This window comes from Myotis nattereri (assembly GCF_964212035.1).
Source record: "Myotis nattereri genome assembly, chromosome: 4".
Lineage (NCBI taxonomy): Eukaryota > Metazoa > Chordata > Mammalia > Chiroptera > Vespertilionidae > Myotis > Myotis nattereri.
Window position 1 is genome coordinate 57,851,223 of NC_138079.1, and position 17,816 is coordinate 57,869,038.

The following is a 17,816-nucleotide window of genomic DNA, read 5'->3' on the forward strand; positions in this document are numbered from 1 at the left end:
TCCTTCCACCCTCGAACTCATAGCTTGATCGCTGCTTCGCCTGCAGACCTCGCCGATGGGCTCCTAGGTCCTGGGGGGCCACCTTGCCTGCAGCCTGGCTTTCCAATCATGATCATGATCACGGGCGGCAGGCAAGGTGGCTCCTGGGTCTCGGGGTGCCATCTTGCTTGTGGCCCAGCTTTCCGATCACGATCACGGGCCACAGGCAAGGTGACTCCTGGGTCCTGGGGGGCTGCCTTGCCTGCAGCCTGGCTTTCTCGTGGCTCCTGGGGTTGCACATGGGGCCTGGATGACAGATCCCATTGTCCCACCCTGCCTGCAGTATGTAAATTAGCCGCCATCTTTGTTGGCGGTTAATTTGCATATTGTGCTGATCAGCCAATGGCGATGGTAGCAAAGGTATGGTTAATTACCATGTTTGTCTATTATTAGATAGGATTACAGATTCAGTTTTTGGTTTGTAAAAATGAAACTTGCAGTTCTAGCTAAATCCAGATAAATGTTCTGCCTTTTGTTGAACATCACATAAAATATTGAAATATTCCTAAAAGTCTATTGTACATTACAATTGTCCAAGACTTAGAAATTAAAGAATATCTTAGATAATTAAAGAATAGATAAAGATATTTTAATATAAAGTGCACAAAATTAAGCTTCTCAGATATTAATAGTTTCCTTAAATACATATAGAAGATCATGCCTGGAGAATTTTAAAAATTAAAATGAAGTGCAAGGCATGTTAAGAAATTGGGTAGGATTTTTATTAATGATCTCAATTATTGAGGCTAAAGAGCATCATGAAAAACACATCCACACTATACTTTGCTAAGATGATAAGCACAAAGAATAAAGGCAAGAATGTGCATAAAAATATGATAGTCCTCAAAAGGAAATTACTTTTCCTCTCCCAGAAGGAACTGCCTTAAAACTTAAATTCTTTCATTTTATAATTTAGAGGCCTGTTGCACGAAAAGATCTGTGCAATAGGCCTTCCCGTCCCCTGGCTGCCGTCACCGGTTTTCCTCCAGCACCCGGGACCCAGGCCTTCACTCCGGCCAGAGTCACCTTCAAGCCTTCGCTGCTCTGGCTGGAGCCGCCTTCAGTCTTTGCTCCGCCGCATCGTGCCTACGTATGCAAATAAACCACCATCTTTGTTGGCTGTTAATTTGCATATCTCGCTGATTAGCAAATGGGTGGCGTAGCAAAGGTACAGTTAATTACCATGTTTGTCTATTATTAGATAGAATTTCTTCTGTCTCCCTGGTAGCAATACTTTGTTTCTAGCTTTATTATTACTGCTATTGTACTATTTTCTTATTTCTTTACACATGTCTGTTTGTTCCATCAGACTGAAAATTCCAAGAGAGAGACCACATAATTTATCTTTGTATCCCAAAAACCTCAGGAGGTCCTTCAGAACTTGGCATTTAGTGGCTGCTTGCTCATTGTTTGTTTAAGAAAGAAATATCTGTTGAATAATGCAACCACAGATTAATGAAACTACCACTTCCATTATTAAACTTCAAATAAATATTTTTTTATTTTTAATAATTATATTTAGGTGACATACACTTAATGTCAAAGATCAAAGTAGTACTCAAAAATAATTATGGGATGCTAATGTTGAACATCTTTCCTAAACAATTTATGAATCTCAGCAGAAATATTACTCCCAATTCTTTATAGGCTCATTATGCTTTTGTGTCAAGGCTGTGTTGTTCAGTCCAATATAATTTCCTAACCATTATGAAAGCTAATAGTTACTACCTACCTTATGCCAAATACTACACATATTTAAGTTATTCAAACCTAAAGAATAGTCATACAATTGAGTATCAGTAATCATATTTTACAAATAAGGTGGGAAAATGCTTCAGATTACAAATCTTCAGAGCTGGGAGTTGAACCCAACTTTAAATCTGAAACATTAAAAAATCCAAAAATTATTGTACAATATTTCGGTATCAAATGATTTTGATTATCCAAAATACACAGTTTCTCTCTCTCTCTCTTTCTCTCTCTCTCTCTCTCTCTCTCTCTCTCTCTCTCTCTCTCACACACACACACACACACACACACACACACACAGACACACACCATAAACAAGACACCTCACAATAAAGAGAGAATACTCAAAACTACAGGCTACAAAACTCTACAAAGGTGAATTTTATATATTTGTTAAAAAACAAATACAATGCTTAAGATCACTCAGGTAGTGTCAGAATTGAAATATGAGTCCAATTCTCCTAACTCCTAATACAGCATCCTACTCGCCCATACTCCAGATTTTAACATAATTTTTAAAATTAAAGTTACTTTCATTCCCAATTTATTTTTTTTGACTTTATAATTATTTTTTTAAATTTAAGGTTTTTTTAAAAATGTTGTTTTATTGCTTAAAGTATTACAAAGAGTATTACATATGTCTCCTTTTTTTCCCCCCCTTTGACCTTCCCCCGGCCTCCCCTAACCCCCAGTGTCTTGTGTCCATTGGTTATGCTTATATGCATGCATACAAGTCCTTTGGTTGATCTCTTACCCCTTCCCCCCAACCCTCCCCAGCCTTTCCGCTGTAGTTTGACAGTCTGTTTGTTGCTGCTCTGTCTCTGTATCTATTTTTGTTCATCATTCCCAATTTAAAAGCATTATTTGTGTTCACTGCATGAAAAAATACACACACACATAAACATCGATACCAAAAACAGAAATTAAACTAATTTTCCAACAGAAAGCACTTATAAGTTTCCCTGTAAAAGACAATCACTGTTAATATTTAATAACATACTGACTGCTATTATTTAAAAAAAAGTTTCCAATAATGGCATGAGTCAAATTATATACTGAAAATATTATTTTCTGTGGTTCCAAGAATTTCAGAGATTGCCAGTGAAATAGATATGGGAAGTGGGAGGTCTTATCTTCCAGAGAAATGTCAACAACATAGTAAATGATGTTGATGTGAAATAACTTCTCTATCCTTGTGATAACACTTGTATTTACTGTTTCTTTACATACTTTGAACAGACCGTGACTTTCCAAGTTCCTGACCTTTCAATAATCTGTATGAATCATTAAAAATTACCCTTATTTTTCTTTGGCTAAGAAGCTTTACTTTCCTGATTTTAAGTCTTACCAGTTGCCTGCAAACATGATGAGAAAAGGCAATACTCCGGGACCCACGGAAACAAACAGCCAGATCAGATGATGCAGTAAGAAGTGGAAATATTATTTCTACAAGCTGACTGATGAGGAGGAAATATATTTATAAAACATGGCAAACAGAAGGAAAAACAATCTAAAAAACAATGCAAGTTAACAGGACTTATTCCAAAGGTATCTATTGAATCAGAGGAAAATAGAGTCATGGAGTTTTAGATACAGAAAGGAATTTATGACTCCATCTAGTTCAACTGCCGCATTTGGCATATCTGGAAATTGAAACCCAAAATGGTTTACCTTATTGTTCAAAGTCACACAGCTATATTTAGTAGCAATGCCAGCAGGGGATCCAGGTTTCTGAACTCTCAAATAAGTATCATTTCATTTATACTTCATGGGAGCATACGCACTGCTTAATAACAATGGCCATTTAACTGCAAATATTTACATTTTCTGTGCACCCAGGTCACAGATACAATTTTCCTAGCATGAATATTAATCCTATGCCATCAGAAAAAGAAAACTTTATATTTCTTTAAGAACTAATTTATATTTGGGTTTATAAATAGCTCCTTTCACATGTATTATCTCATTTTATTTCTAAAATTAAAGGTAGGGATTATTTTCTTCATATTAAACATGAAGAATCTGGGGTTTAGAGAAGCAAACAAATCACTTAAGATTGAATATAAGATATAATGAAAAAGCTGAAACTTGCAGTCACATCTACCTGATTGGGGGAGGTGGTAGCTCCCTAGAGAGAAAAGGTCTTATCTCCTGCACACTTAGCTATCTTTAGAATGCTTAGACATTCTTTTGACACACAGTAAGTATGTGATAAAAGAAAGAAATTCTCACAGATGGTCCAGAGACCACAACTGGAGAAACTGTTCAACCCTAAAAAGTCGGCTTGGTTTTTTATTTTTTTATTTCTTTGATTTTTTAAAAATTGTTTTTCCCCCCAGTTTTAGTGTGATATGGTTGACAGATAATATTGGGTAAGTTTAAGTGTACAACATGATGTTTTGGTATACGGATATATACTGTAAATGATTGCCAGAACAAGAATAACACATTCATCACCTGAGATAGTTGTGATATGTGTGTGTGTGTGTGTGTGTGTGTGTGTGTGTGGTTTTATTTGTTGTTCAATTGGTTTTGTTAGCCTACACATTCTTTGTCTTTCTTTCGTGGTAAGTCCTCAAAATGTGAAATGTCCCCTAATTGAGACAATATCTCGCTGGTCTTCATGTTTCAGAGTAAACATGAAACTAAAAATCTGTGGATCTAGCATAACACTGACTGTTATTTCTAATTGAAAAAGATAAGTATTTTGAATCTTAATTTGAAAATAAAGTGTTGGACTTTGAGTAGGTGAGGGGAAGAAAAAAGCTCTGTTGTTGCTTCTTTCTCCAACTTATTGTGTACACTCGGGAAAGTCATTCAAAACTCTCTATGGAAAAATACAGTTTGTTAGCCTAATCCTAAGTAACTCAGATGAAACCTTTGCATTTGGCTTTGGAGTACATATTTTGGGCTTATGTTCACATACAGATGAGTTTGATAGATGAAAAATAACAAATACCTTAAACCCAAATAATGGAATATTATTTGGAGTCTTCATTTTCTGTCGTCCCCCCAAAAGTGTTATATTTTAAAGTGAAGCATACTCATATTCATTATCATTTCCACTTTCCATTTATTTTACTATTCATGTATCATTCATTGGTTGTCCTAATTTGCTTCCAAGTGATCCCCACTGTCACTGTCTTACTTTGTCATTCATTATTTTTACTTTTAAACTCTTTAGTATTACTACATTTGTCTTCCACTAATTTATTTATCACCTAGATGTCTTTCGAAGTTTAAATTTGGTCACGCCATTCCTAAACTGAGTGGTTTCACAGACCTTATGCAAAATTAAGCCCAACCCCTTAGGAAGGAAGAACCTGTCTCCCAGCCTCCCTCTCCAACCTAGCCTGCTTCCATTTGTCCACACAACCCTTTATTCCCGCATGCTGACACTACGTCTGGACCTGGGAAAGCCACTTGTCCCCAGGCCCAGGTCCCTTTGCACATCATAGATCCAGTGTGGACTAGGTCTCACGCTCTTTCTTTTCCTTTCTATACTTGCCTCTTCGGCATTCATTACCAAACTCAAGTGCTGTCTCTCTCGGGAAATCATTCTTGGCCATCCCCTTAAGTCTCACCTGCGCCTTGTTACCAGTGCCTACTTCTCTGCGTAACCCTAATAAAGCAATCTGCACATTATTAGTTCATTATTTTATCGCCTTCACTAGACTGTGATCATCTCAATGTAGAGACTGCTCTCCATTTCTGTATCTCTACTTCCTAAAATAGGCAAATAAAAGAGCAAAGGAGTTAATAAATTATAAGGAAGATCAAAGCAATGCTATCTATCACTGGAAACAATGGTTACTGGAACCTTTGCATTTGGCTTTGGAGTACATATTTTGGGCCTATGTTCACTTACAGATATGAGTTTGATAGATGAAAGATAACAAATACCTTAAACCCAAAACTGAAGCCACACTTTGAAATCTATGGAAGGACCGATCAATTGCCCATTTACCAATGCTCATTTGATGTCAGGAAAGGATGATCTCTATAATATTTTACATTAATATCAGTCATACCATATAAGCTTGGTTTATCACCTTACTCTGTCCAAATACTCCGACTTGGATTTTATCATATTTTGCCTCTTCTAGTAGTTTCCTTTTCGATTGCTCTTTCTTATCTTTGATTATTTATTACATGGTCCTTCCATCTGCAAATATGCTCATTCTTCTGTACCTCCAAATTCGTTCCTCCCTGTCTTATAGCAACAGCAACAAAACCTCAACAAAAACAAGCCAAGAAACCAAAAAACTCTAAGGTTCTTTCTTGAACTACAGGATACCATGTAAATCCTTTAACATGGTGTAATAATCCTTCTTTATTTAAGCCCCAATCCCTTGCCATTTCCCCTTTCACACTGTTGCTCATTATGAATGTGATAATAGAATGGTCACAAACTCTGCTTTATCCAGAGACCACGGAAACCATTTGTCTTTGTGCTTACTGGTCCCTGTGCCTTAGATTCCTCTTTTCCAAGTGTTGAATGACTAATCATCCAGGTCTATGATGATTTACTTGTCCTTTCTTGTCAGGCACTATAAAATGCCTTTCTACTTAAACAGTTATACACATTTGCATAGGTTCTTGGAACTGAAAATACTGAGTAGAGAAACATACTATTTTTAAGACTTGTTCGAAATTATCAACTTGATTTTTAGAAAAGTTTAATCAATTTACATTTTTAAAGTGTTTTACAGGAGTTCCAGTATCACTGCAACTTTGTATTGAATATACAGGACTTTAAAGTTCTTGCTGGACTGATAGAAGAGTAACTGTATCTGTTTATAATACTCTAGTTTTAGAAAGAAGAATAAGCATTTTAAGAAAATGTTTCAAAACTTAAAATACTTTATCAGTCATTGTCATTTCCATTTTAAAAATTATCTACTGTAAATAAAATCTCTTTATCCAAGGAGTGACAAGGTTGGAAGAAAAAAGTTAGAGCCTTACCTCACATCACAAGAAATAAGAAATTCCATATTTAGTTTGAAGATGACTTTTTAAATTTTATTTTGTTAACTAAGTGAATTAATTCATTCACACATACAATTAATTTTTCATACTCATGAATTTTTTAATGTTAAATTAATAAATATAAAGAATAAATATTAATAATAATTTTCCTGTATAGTATTAAATATAATAAAATTGCCATTTGATTAAAAAATTGCTGGTATGAATCTTTTCTTTCAATGATATAATAATTTTATATTTCAGGGTAAATGTAAATTTGGATGTGACACAGAAAAAGATATAATAGATAAATATTTGTTTGGGCTTTCAATAATCCTTAATATTAATGTTAGGTTTAAACATTTCTGCCAGCTTTGTACTTCTAAATTAAACTTCTTTGAATAAATTAAAATCTTTAGGAAAAAAAAGAAAGCTCACCTTATTACAAAATTGTGACTGTCAATCTCCTTTCCACATTCACTATCCAGCAGAATGCCAGAGTTTCCCACAACTGCACAGGTCTTAAATCGGCGGTTCTTCATCGGTGACACTTCAGGGAGCAGGCTATGCAGATCCTGAGAAATATTTAGTGTCCGGCGCCTGTCAAGCACATAGTGGATGACATCACCAGGCTTAAAACTGCTCTTGACCACCGAGACATCTCGTTCTGCATCTAGGAAACGAAGAATGTTCTTCCTATATTTGAAATATAAAGTTTTCTATTAATGACAACATATCAAAGAACTGGTGATATATCTTACAAAGTACCATATAATGAAATGTAAATTGGTAAATTACTAATCTTAAATTGTAAGTTGGTAATTAAAGCAACCTATTAGTTAAATGGATTCTATAGGAAATAGAGTATATGTTTTAAAAATCATTTGCACAGTTTCTCAATGATTTTCTAGATAAACACGGTATCTGCACCTATTTGTGGAATGGCAAAGCCCCTCATCTACCAAAATATACAGAAAAATTAGTTTAATAAATAAAATGCAATTGTCATGACTTGATTTTGCATAATTAACATTCTACTAGTGTTAGTTAATGTTTTATAGTTATCTATTTTGTTTAATATTGTCCCCTTAAGGTGACCAGAAATAACATGAAATTGTTTCGAATTACACCTTAATAAACTCTATTAAAATAATTGAACCCTCCAATGAACTTATATACATTTACCCAAATTATGTGTATATTATAATTATTTGAAGGAGAATTAAAACTATAGCACTATATGTATATAAAAGCTTTCTTCTGAGCGCAAGGATCCAGGAAGTAATATGGGTACATTTGATGAAAAGATAGATAAAACACTGGACTCATGCATGGCAGCGATAGCTAATTGTTCCTTAGCGTTCTTTCTCCCCTTCTTCCTTTTAGTATTTGAATCCTCTAAGTTTTAATTGAGCTCATAGATGGTCAACTAGAACATTTCCAAGTTTTCAAATCCCAGTGGAGCTGGGTTTGGTCATGTAGTCTGTTTTCTTAAATGGTATACAAGTGAATCATGAACATAACTATTGGAGAGAAAAATAAATTTCAACTTGTTTAATTAATCCACTATATTTTAAGGTCTTTTGAAAGAAAGCTTAGCCTAGCCCAGGGGTGGGCAAACTTTTTGACTCGAGGGCCACAATGGGTTCTTAAACTGGACCGGAGGGCCAGAACAAAAGCATGGATGGAGTGTTTGTGTGAACTAATATAAATTCAAAGTAAACATCATTACATAAAAGGGTCCGGTCTTTTTTTTCAATAGTTTTATTCATTTCAAACGGGCCGGATCCAGCCCGCGGGCCGTAGTTTGCCCACGGCTGGCCTAGCCCATAACTAATGAAGAAATTAATAAAAGATGTGAGATGCCACATAAACATATATTGATATGGTAAGTTTAATGATGGAAAATGAACATATAGATACAGTAGGCTAGAAAGGTAGTGACCCTTGACATGAATATAGCAAAGCTCCTGATAAAAACTGTTATCTGCAATAATTTGGGAGTCATAATCTATACGTAAAAACCTGTTAATCTTGAAGAATTGGTTTAAAAGTGTTTATATGTTGCTTGTTCCTTTGAGCAAGGCACTAAAAGATGGGCAAAGTTAGGCATGATGTAGCCAAATTGCAAGTTAAGATGGAGAGGATAATCTCTGGTAATGACCTACAATCTAAACCATGTGAAAATCTAGTAATTGGGACCTCCTCAATGTTTCTACTACCCCAGTGAGCAAAAGATGCAACTATAAATTAGAGCCATCCTAGCAGCAAGAGGAATATTGCCTTTCCATCTAAGTGTAATCATTCAAATGAGGTCAGAGTAGCTGCCATTAAATTGAGGGAACCAAAACACTGAAGAGTCCTGTTCAGAAGATATTTTGGGGTGCGTTTAATTATACCAGGAACTAACTACAACGAGTATAATACATTTTTGAGGGAATTATATTGCCAAAGACACTATGCACTTGGTCTACAAAGTCTGGGATTGCTTATCCTTTAACTACCAAACATATACCAGCTAGAAACAATTTGAGAAAGCTCTTTTCTAGATTGAGAATTGGATATTATTTAATAAAGTGTACTATTGCAGCTGGTATACAATGCCATTATTATAAGATTCAAGATATGACAGACATATTTTTCCTCTAGTGCTGTTACTATTTAAGCTCCCTCACAATCCATATACTTTGTTACAAAATATGGGTGTCCTCCCATCAATCCACCAAAAGAGCAATTCATCAAATCATACAAGAGCTAGAAGCATGACTAGCAAAGAGGGAAGAAAATAAGTCCCAATTTAATGTGCTGTATAATTAGAAAACCAGGGATTAAAAACTTTGTTTTGCCAGATTTTTATAAGGGATATATATGTCTATCATCTCTCTGAAAAAGAAAATGATTTTTGAAAAAATTTTCTCAAACATTTGGAATATTAGGTGCATAAAGAGTGGAATTCGTACAGGAAAATCTGTATAAATGCACTACAATGAAATTTTAAAATTAATAGAATTATTATCAGACACTATAATAATTTATCTTAACAAAGTACAAATTATATGAGAAGAAAACATCCAATGAATTTAGCAACTGTAAGGCATAGAAATTGTAGAAAATCGAGGTCTTTCATTTCATTAAGTAAATATGATTCTTAACAAAAGTTAACAACTAGCACCAAGAGCTGCAATCCATACAAACTTTTATACAGTCTTATTAGTTACAATTTATTTATTTAAGGAAAAAAAGTAATGCTTGGACACTTGTATTTCAACACAAAAATGTTCATTTCCTGTGAAAATGACAAGACTGGCTCTAAAATAAAGACTGCACGGATGTGGTCAGATCACCAAAGGAGATATTATCATTTTCCTTTGAACATAATTCGAAGGGGTTGCAGTAGATATCTGAGGATGTACTCACAAGTATGCAAGTAGAAGTGAATAGATTTCAGGTTCAGATTTGAAAGAAAAATCTTGAGAGCCTGGAAATCCCTTTCCTCGTGAAAAAAAATTAACAGCTAAATGCCTGACAGCTGATTGCAAGAGGGTGTAAGAGGGACTTTCACATAACAGAACCTTTGTCATGTGATCAAAAGCAGTAAAAATATTTTCAAGCATTAAGTCTTCTAAATTTCTGAGTATCAATGGGCATGTTTAATTTATTTATTCAGAGAAAAGTTGGTATAATAAAGTGGATTATTAGAGTCCAGAAACGTTTTAAAAAACATCATAATGTCCTACTCTTGGAAGAAAAGAATGCTTAATGAGATATATAATTATTAAGTACAGATGATACAATTGTGTGTGTTCCTCCAATACTGTTATAGCCTCAACAGTTGTGTTTTTTCTTTTTATTGGCAGCAGTAAAAATAGTAAAAGTATTTTCCAAGACAGAATAAAGACACCAATTCACATAGGCTAATCAAAATATAAGTTTGTAGGCAAAACTCAGAATGATTGCATAGTATTTGTTTTTAAAACTGAAGGGGAAGGGAAAAGACCTAGAGGGTCTCTAGTTTGTTCTTTTTCTTATATCGAACCGACCTTTTAGTCAGTCTTTTTATCTGAGCTAAGATTCCTGATGAAGGATACGAGTAAGGCTGAAAATAATTACTTAGCTAATAATATTTTGTTTTTGATGCTTATTTTTTAAAACAATGAGAAATGTTAGTTCTTTCTTTTTCTCCTTAGCAGGTTATAGGCCTTTTGTTGTTGCTGTTGTTAATCCTCACCCAAGGATATTTTTCCATTGATTTTCAGAGAGAGTAAAAGGGAGGGGGAGAGACAGAGAGAAACATTGATGTGAGAGAGAGACATGGATTGGCTGCCTCCTGCAAGAGCCCTGACTGGAGCCAGGGCTTGAGCCTGCAATCAAGGTACATGCCCTTGACTGGAATTGAATCCGCAACCCTTCAATCCTTGGGCCAACACTCTACTGAGAAGAACCAGCTAGGGCTATTTTTTAGATTCTAGATGTGACAGACTATAAAATGTTCTGTGGATTTGCTAAGTCTAGTTGTTGTTTGGACTGTAGAAAAAAATAAATAAGAAAACTGGAGCTTAAATACAATTAACTAAATGTCCTTGGAAGCATGAAAAACTAGTGAACTTACTTGGAACTGAAACAACCCTTTAAGTATCATCAAAGATAACTGACATATTTTGTTCAGAAGATAATTGATATGAATGAAAAGATTAGGTTAAACAAAACTACTTCAGAATGAGAGAGATGGAAAGAAAACTCAGTTTAACTTCTGGGCTCTAAAGAAACATGAACCAACAAAAGTTACTTATTAATATGCAGGCTGAACCAGTACAGTAAGTCCTCATTTAATAGAGTGGATAAGTTCTTCGAAACTGTGACTTCAAGAGAGAGAAGACATATAACAAAACCAATTTTGCCACAGTCTAACTGATATATATGAGTGAAGTTCCTACAAGATATTTCTGGTCACAAAAACATCATCAAACTTCAAAATAAAAACCCAAAACATTTTAAATATTAAACACTGAAATAAATGTGAACTGTATATATATTTAAGAAAGATGAATTAAAATAAGAGAATTCTTTTCCAACACGCTTATTCCAGTTCAGGGTCACAGGCAGCTGGAGCCTATCCCAGCAGCTCAGAGTGCAAGGCGGGCACCCACCCTGGAGAGTTCACCCTTCCCGCTCAGGGCCACTCACATCCATACCCACACCCACTCAGACTGGGAAAGTGTAGACATACCAGCTCACCTAACATGCATGTATCTGCGGTGGGAGGAAACCAAAGGAGCCAAAGAAAACCCACACAGACGTGGGGAGAACATGCAAACTCCACACAAACAGTGGCCCCAACCAGGAATTGATTATTTTTCTCATCAATGTATAATGGAATGACGTTGAATGAAACCACGTTATTCTAGGACCTGCTGTACAAATTTTCCTATAAGTAGTCAAGTTATTACCAGATATTTAAAGTTGGGGGTTGTGCTTTCTGTGTGTGACTTAACAGAACAATAAAATAAAAAACTTTTTATATCTTGGACATTTTGTGAACATAAAGTAACTTTTGAAATCCCATTAGATAAGTACACACCTAAACTCAGCAACTGTTATAATGATGACTGAAAAAACCCAAAAATACTTGTTTCACTTTCAGTGAGACTAAACTCTTAGTCAGAAAGGTCATTTTTGTTAGGCAACGCTGGCTTAAACTGACAGTTAAACAGTTAAACTGACAGAAATAGATTCTACGCAGAAACTTTTCAACTGAATTTTCAACTAGAACTTCCCTTTCAACAACAGCCATCACTTCAAATAGCAGCTGCAGAGTCTCAGAGAATTAGTTTACTAAAGATTTTTTTCACTTGTGAAATGTTAACTAGGGCTAACCTATCACCAGGTGCCACTCTTTCTTCTCTGCAGCTTCCTTGTCAACAACAAACATACGTGCTATGGCAACAAAAATTTAATCCAAATGACATTGTTGACTCCATCAGCAAGTCTTGTGAGACAGATCTTACTGTTGGAATGCATCACAAGTTGAGAAGCAAATAGGGTTATGACACATACAAACTTTAAACTCCAGACAAAAATTGCTAAATCAGTTGTTACTCACATGGTTTACTAAAAAGAAAAAAAATAATAATTTAAGAAGTGCCAAGTGTTTCATTATGCTTAGGAAAAGCAGAGAGAACACACAAACGTTTTTAACTCAAAAGGTTATTTCCATGAGCACATTGCCTCAGAGTTCTAAATGAACATAACCTATAGCTTGTTCAGGCTTCTGAGCTTAAGGTCCTCTATGGTAAAAAAAATAAATAAAAAATCCTAAAACAAACAAATAAAAAGGCAGAGTTGTCTCTAGCTGCTTAAAGAAAAGCATTTCTTGGTTTAATTTACCCCTCAGATGGCCATTTACTATTTGACCCAGCATTCGGTAATATTGGATTCATATTATCTTACATGTATTTTATTATTTTGGTGCATAGAAAATATTGTATACTTCATAAAGATACATTTCATAGTATACATTTTAGTACTAAAATATCGTTTTCCAATTAGGCCTGGTTTTGCAGCTTGACTCTGACACTATGAAGCTGTGAGACCCAAGATGTGTTTTACTGGTCACTTACTGAACAAAATATATGGGGACCCTTTTCTAAAGTAAACTGAGGAAGGCAACAGAAAATTCTCTTTTTACAGATAAGCACATATAAATTTGCAGTTATGTTTAGTTGCTCTGCTAGCCTTTTCTGTTTGGAAACTTTGATATATGGTAATGCTAAGAGTTGAAAGTATTTTTTTTCTGCCTAATTATGACATGCTTAATCTGTCCTGAATAGTAGCTGAGCTCATACATTTCTGTACATCTATATTTGGCATTATAATTCTTCAGGTTTCTATTCAACATATGAAAAATAAGTAAAAAAGAAAGACAAGAAACAACTTAAACATGGAAAAAGCAAAGGCAAGTCACAAGTGTTGGACATGACCAAATGATATCTCAGTACAATGTTCACAGATTTACTCACATCTTAAGTGTGCCATTTCTTAGCTTACAATAATGAAGAACAAACCAGTACTAATAAAATCAAGCCTTAAACTACGCAAATTATTTTAATGATAAAGTTAGCTGTAGGGTGAATAAACTTCCTTAAACCATGATGAATCTCCAAAATACAATGAACCAATACATGAAACCATCTCTCTTTTGTAACTCCCCAGAGGTAGAGTTGTTTGATGAATATATATGAGTGCATACTTAATATGTTTGTGAAAGTAGCAGAGTACAGATGGGGTTGAAAGAATTAGTAATAAAAAGAAAATGTAAGGAAAATATTTTCAGTAGCTGTTTTACATTTTAATGTAAATAGATAATTTAGTAGAAATGTCACAAGAGCATTTTAAGTTTAATGAGATTTTTTTAAATGAGGAAGGTTTGTAAGCATGGCTCAATCACATAAGATAAAAAATTATTAGTTGTAATTTTTTAATCAACAACTTGAAAAAAGAATTTTGAAAACACTTATGAAATATGCCCACACCCACTCACAAACACAAAGTAATATGGTTCTACATAATGGGAGGAAAATAGAAAACTTAATTCAAAACACTGTAAAATTAGCTTCCAGTGTGACTTTAAGAAAAAAAAAAGGTTAGTGAACAATAAGACATTTTTGTATTCTAAATTTTTTATTACAAGTTTCAAATTGATTAATAATCACTAGTCACTACTGCTATAGGCAATTATAATTTTAATGAATTGTTTGCATTTTGTGCAATAATGGTTTTAGAAATTATTATTTCCTTGTAAAGAAATAATAGTATTCCATTGTAGGTGTGGAATAGTATTCCCTAATAATAGTATTCCATTCCACTCAGTAGTATTCCACTTTATGTGACAACTTTGTATGCATTAGTTAATATTTGCTCATTGCATTATTGTTTATTTCTTTATCTGTTAAGAACATATGAAAAGAATACTAATATTTTACACATATTATCAGGTGTTATAATTAAAAATAGACTGTTCCCCTAAAAATATGGATACAACCCTCATTAATTTGTAAAATTACTATAATGAACTGCTTGGGTCAGATTATGTTTAATACATTTAGTTTGAATATCTTAACAATAGCAAACCATAACTCTGTTGCCTCATGCACAACTACATTTTCATTTTTCTACAGATGCGAGGAAGGCATGGCCAGTTACATTAACTGAACTATTGCCAATTAGTTATTACTTTGCTTTCTTCCATTACCTTCCTTTACCTGACCTTTCCCTTACCTAATTGTCTCCCATCTTTTCAAATCTTTCCATTTTAAAATTCTCTTTGGAGACATCCTTACAGATCAAATATATCCTTTTTATTTAGGTATTTATTATTAAATGTATTGGGGTAAATCCTAATAAAGAGGGAATATGCTAATTGACCCTAATGTCATCCCAAAGATGGTGGTGCCCACAGCCAATAAGGAGGGAATATGCTAATTGACTGCCCTGCCCTCAAAGATGGCAGCACCCACAGCCACAAGATGGCAGCACCCAATCCCCTCAGCCCCCCAGTTGCCCAGGGCTGGCCCAAGGTGCAGTTAAGCCTCGGATGGCAGCTGCCCAACCACCCAGGACTGGCCGAGGATCAGGTAACCAGGGCTGGCCGAGTCTTGCGCTGCCGGCAATGACAGCAGCAGAGGTGTGATGGGTCGTCGCCTTACCCTGATCACCGGGTCACCTCCTGCCCCTGAGGGCTCCCGGACTGTGAGAGGAGGTAGGCCAAGCTGAGGGACCCCCCCCCCACTCCAGTGCATGAATTTTCATGCACCAGGCCTCTAGTTGGTTAATAAAATTATATAGGTTTAAGTGTACAATTCTATTGCGTTGCATGTTTACCACCCAAAGTCAAATTACCTTCCTTCAGCCACCATATATTTGGACCCCCTTTACTCTCTACTACCCACCTTCCCCTACCCATCTTCCTCTCGGTAACCACCATACTGTTGTCTGTGTCTATCAGGTTTCATTTGTTTGTTTGTGTTATTTGTTCATTTGTTGCATTCAGTTTTATATTCCACATGAGTGAAATCATATGGTCCTTGATTTTTATTGCCTGACTTAGTATTTCGCAAGCGTGAAAGATTGATCCATGCTGTTGCAAGTATTTCATCTTTTCTTATGGCTGAGTAGTATTCCACTGTATATATGTACCATGTCTTCTTTACCCAATCATTTATTGAGGGATACTTTAGTTGTTTCCAAGTTTTGGCCACCACGAATAATGCTAAAAATATTTCCTTTTATAATGACCCATATTTCTCTCTTTCCAATCTACCTCAAAGAAATATGAGTCCTTACTTTGTTCTAAACTCAACCACATTTGAGTCCCACATCCTGTAGCTGTTTTTCTCATAATTATCTCATCACGTATAGGGTTTCTAAATTCAAATGTGGGTATAAAGGTCTGGGATAATGAGGAAGTTACTAGGTAAGTATCATGAGAGAAGGATGCTCCATCGGTAAAAATGTCAAACTAGAGAGATTAAACAAAGAATTTATATGCATATATTTGCCTAATGTTGTCTCAAGCAAATAGTGCTTTGGTGGAACCCAGAGTCGTCAATGTTTATTTTCAAGAGTAATGAAAATCTTTACTTTTATAAGGAATCTCCCAATTTTTAATATTGGCTTTAAGTTTTTTTCTACCTGGTTGAAATAAATCTTGCTTGCTGACAACATTCTACCCAAAAGATACCAATTTATAATCTCTGTCTCCACACTATACTTATCTTCACATTCCTGTACTCCACCTACAAATATATAACGTTCTCACTAAACTAAAATCAACCAAACATAACACCACTTGACAATGCTGTGAGTTGATTTCAGTTTCCCTTTCCAGTCACTGCCAAAGCTTTAAAACAAAGTATTCTAACATTTCCTACATTTGCCTGACCCATCTCTTTAATTAACAGACATTCTGTCAAATATACTTTAACATGAAGTGAGTGCCTTTGCTGTCATTAATTCTATGAATTGCTATGCATACTCTAAAGATGAGTATGAAAATTATTTCTTTAATTTGCTTATAATCTACAACATTCAGTATGTGGGTATGATCCAAGAAATGAGTAGGTAGAAACCCAAACAAATCACCAGCTTACCCTTTTAAGTGCACTAACTGCGCTTAAAAAATCTGCATTACTATCCAATAAATGAATAATTAGCATTTGGTCAATACTAGAAATATTCAATGATTTTATTATGTAAAGGATGGTCATTCAGAATGACAACCTACCATCAACAAATCAATAAACAACAAGTGCTGGAGGGAATGTGGAGAAAAAGGAACCCTAGTGCACTCCTTGTGAGAATGTAGACTGGTACAACCACTATGGAAAACAGTGTGGAGTTTCCTCAAAATATTAAAAATGGGCCTGGCCAGTATAGTTCAATGGTTAGAGCATAAGCCTGCAGACCAAATGGTCTTCAGTTCCCCAGTCAAAGGCATGTACCTGGGTTGCAGGTTCAATCCCCTGCCCTGGTTAGCATGCCTGTGGGAGGTGACCAATCAATGTGTCTCTTTCACACTGATGTTTCTTTCTCCCTTGTTCCCTCCCTCCCCCATTCCCTCCCTTCTACTCTTCCACTCTAAAAATCAATGAAAATATGTCCTCAGGCAGTGATTAATAGCAAATAAATTAAAATGGAACTGTCATTTGACCCAGTGATCCTACTTCTAGGAATATATCCTAAGAATCCTGCAACACCAATCAGAAAGAATATTTGCACCCCTATGTTCATAGCAGCATTAATTACAACTAGAGGCCCGATGCATGAAATTCGTGCAAGAGTAGGCCTTCCTTCCCCCAGCTGCCAGCACCGGCTTTCCTCTGGCACCCGGGACCCAGGCCCCCCTTGCAGCCCTGGTTTCATCCAGAAGGTTGACTGGAAGGACATCTGGTCTAATTGCCATATTACGCCTTTATTATTATAGACTAGAGGCACAGTGCACAAAAATTTGTGCACTTGAGGGGGGGGGGGTCCCTCAGCCTAGCCTGTGCCCTCTCACAGTCTGG

The 17,816-nt window shown here is 35.4% G+C and overlaps 1 protein-coding gene across 1 annotated transcript in view; it reads right to left on the reverse strand.

Annotated features, from left to right (window-relative positions):
- ST8SIA4 (ST8 alpha-N-acetyl-neuraminide alpha-2,8-sialyltransferase 4) overlaps nt 1-17,816 on the reverse strand; it is an 89,466-nt gene that overhangs the window by 58,886 nt on the left and 12,764 nt on the right. The window contains exon 3 of the mRNA XM_081088774.1: nt 7,195-7,452. Within this exon, the coding sequence (XP_080944900.1) occupies nt 7,195-7,452 (258 nt within the window). The remainder of the gene's footprint in view (nt 1-7,194; nt 7,453-17,816) is intronic.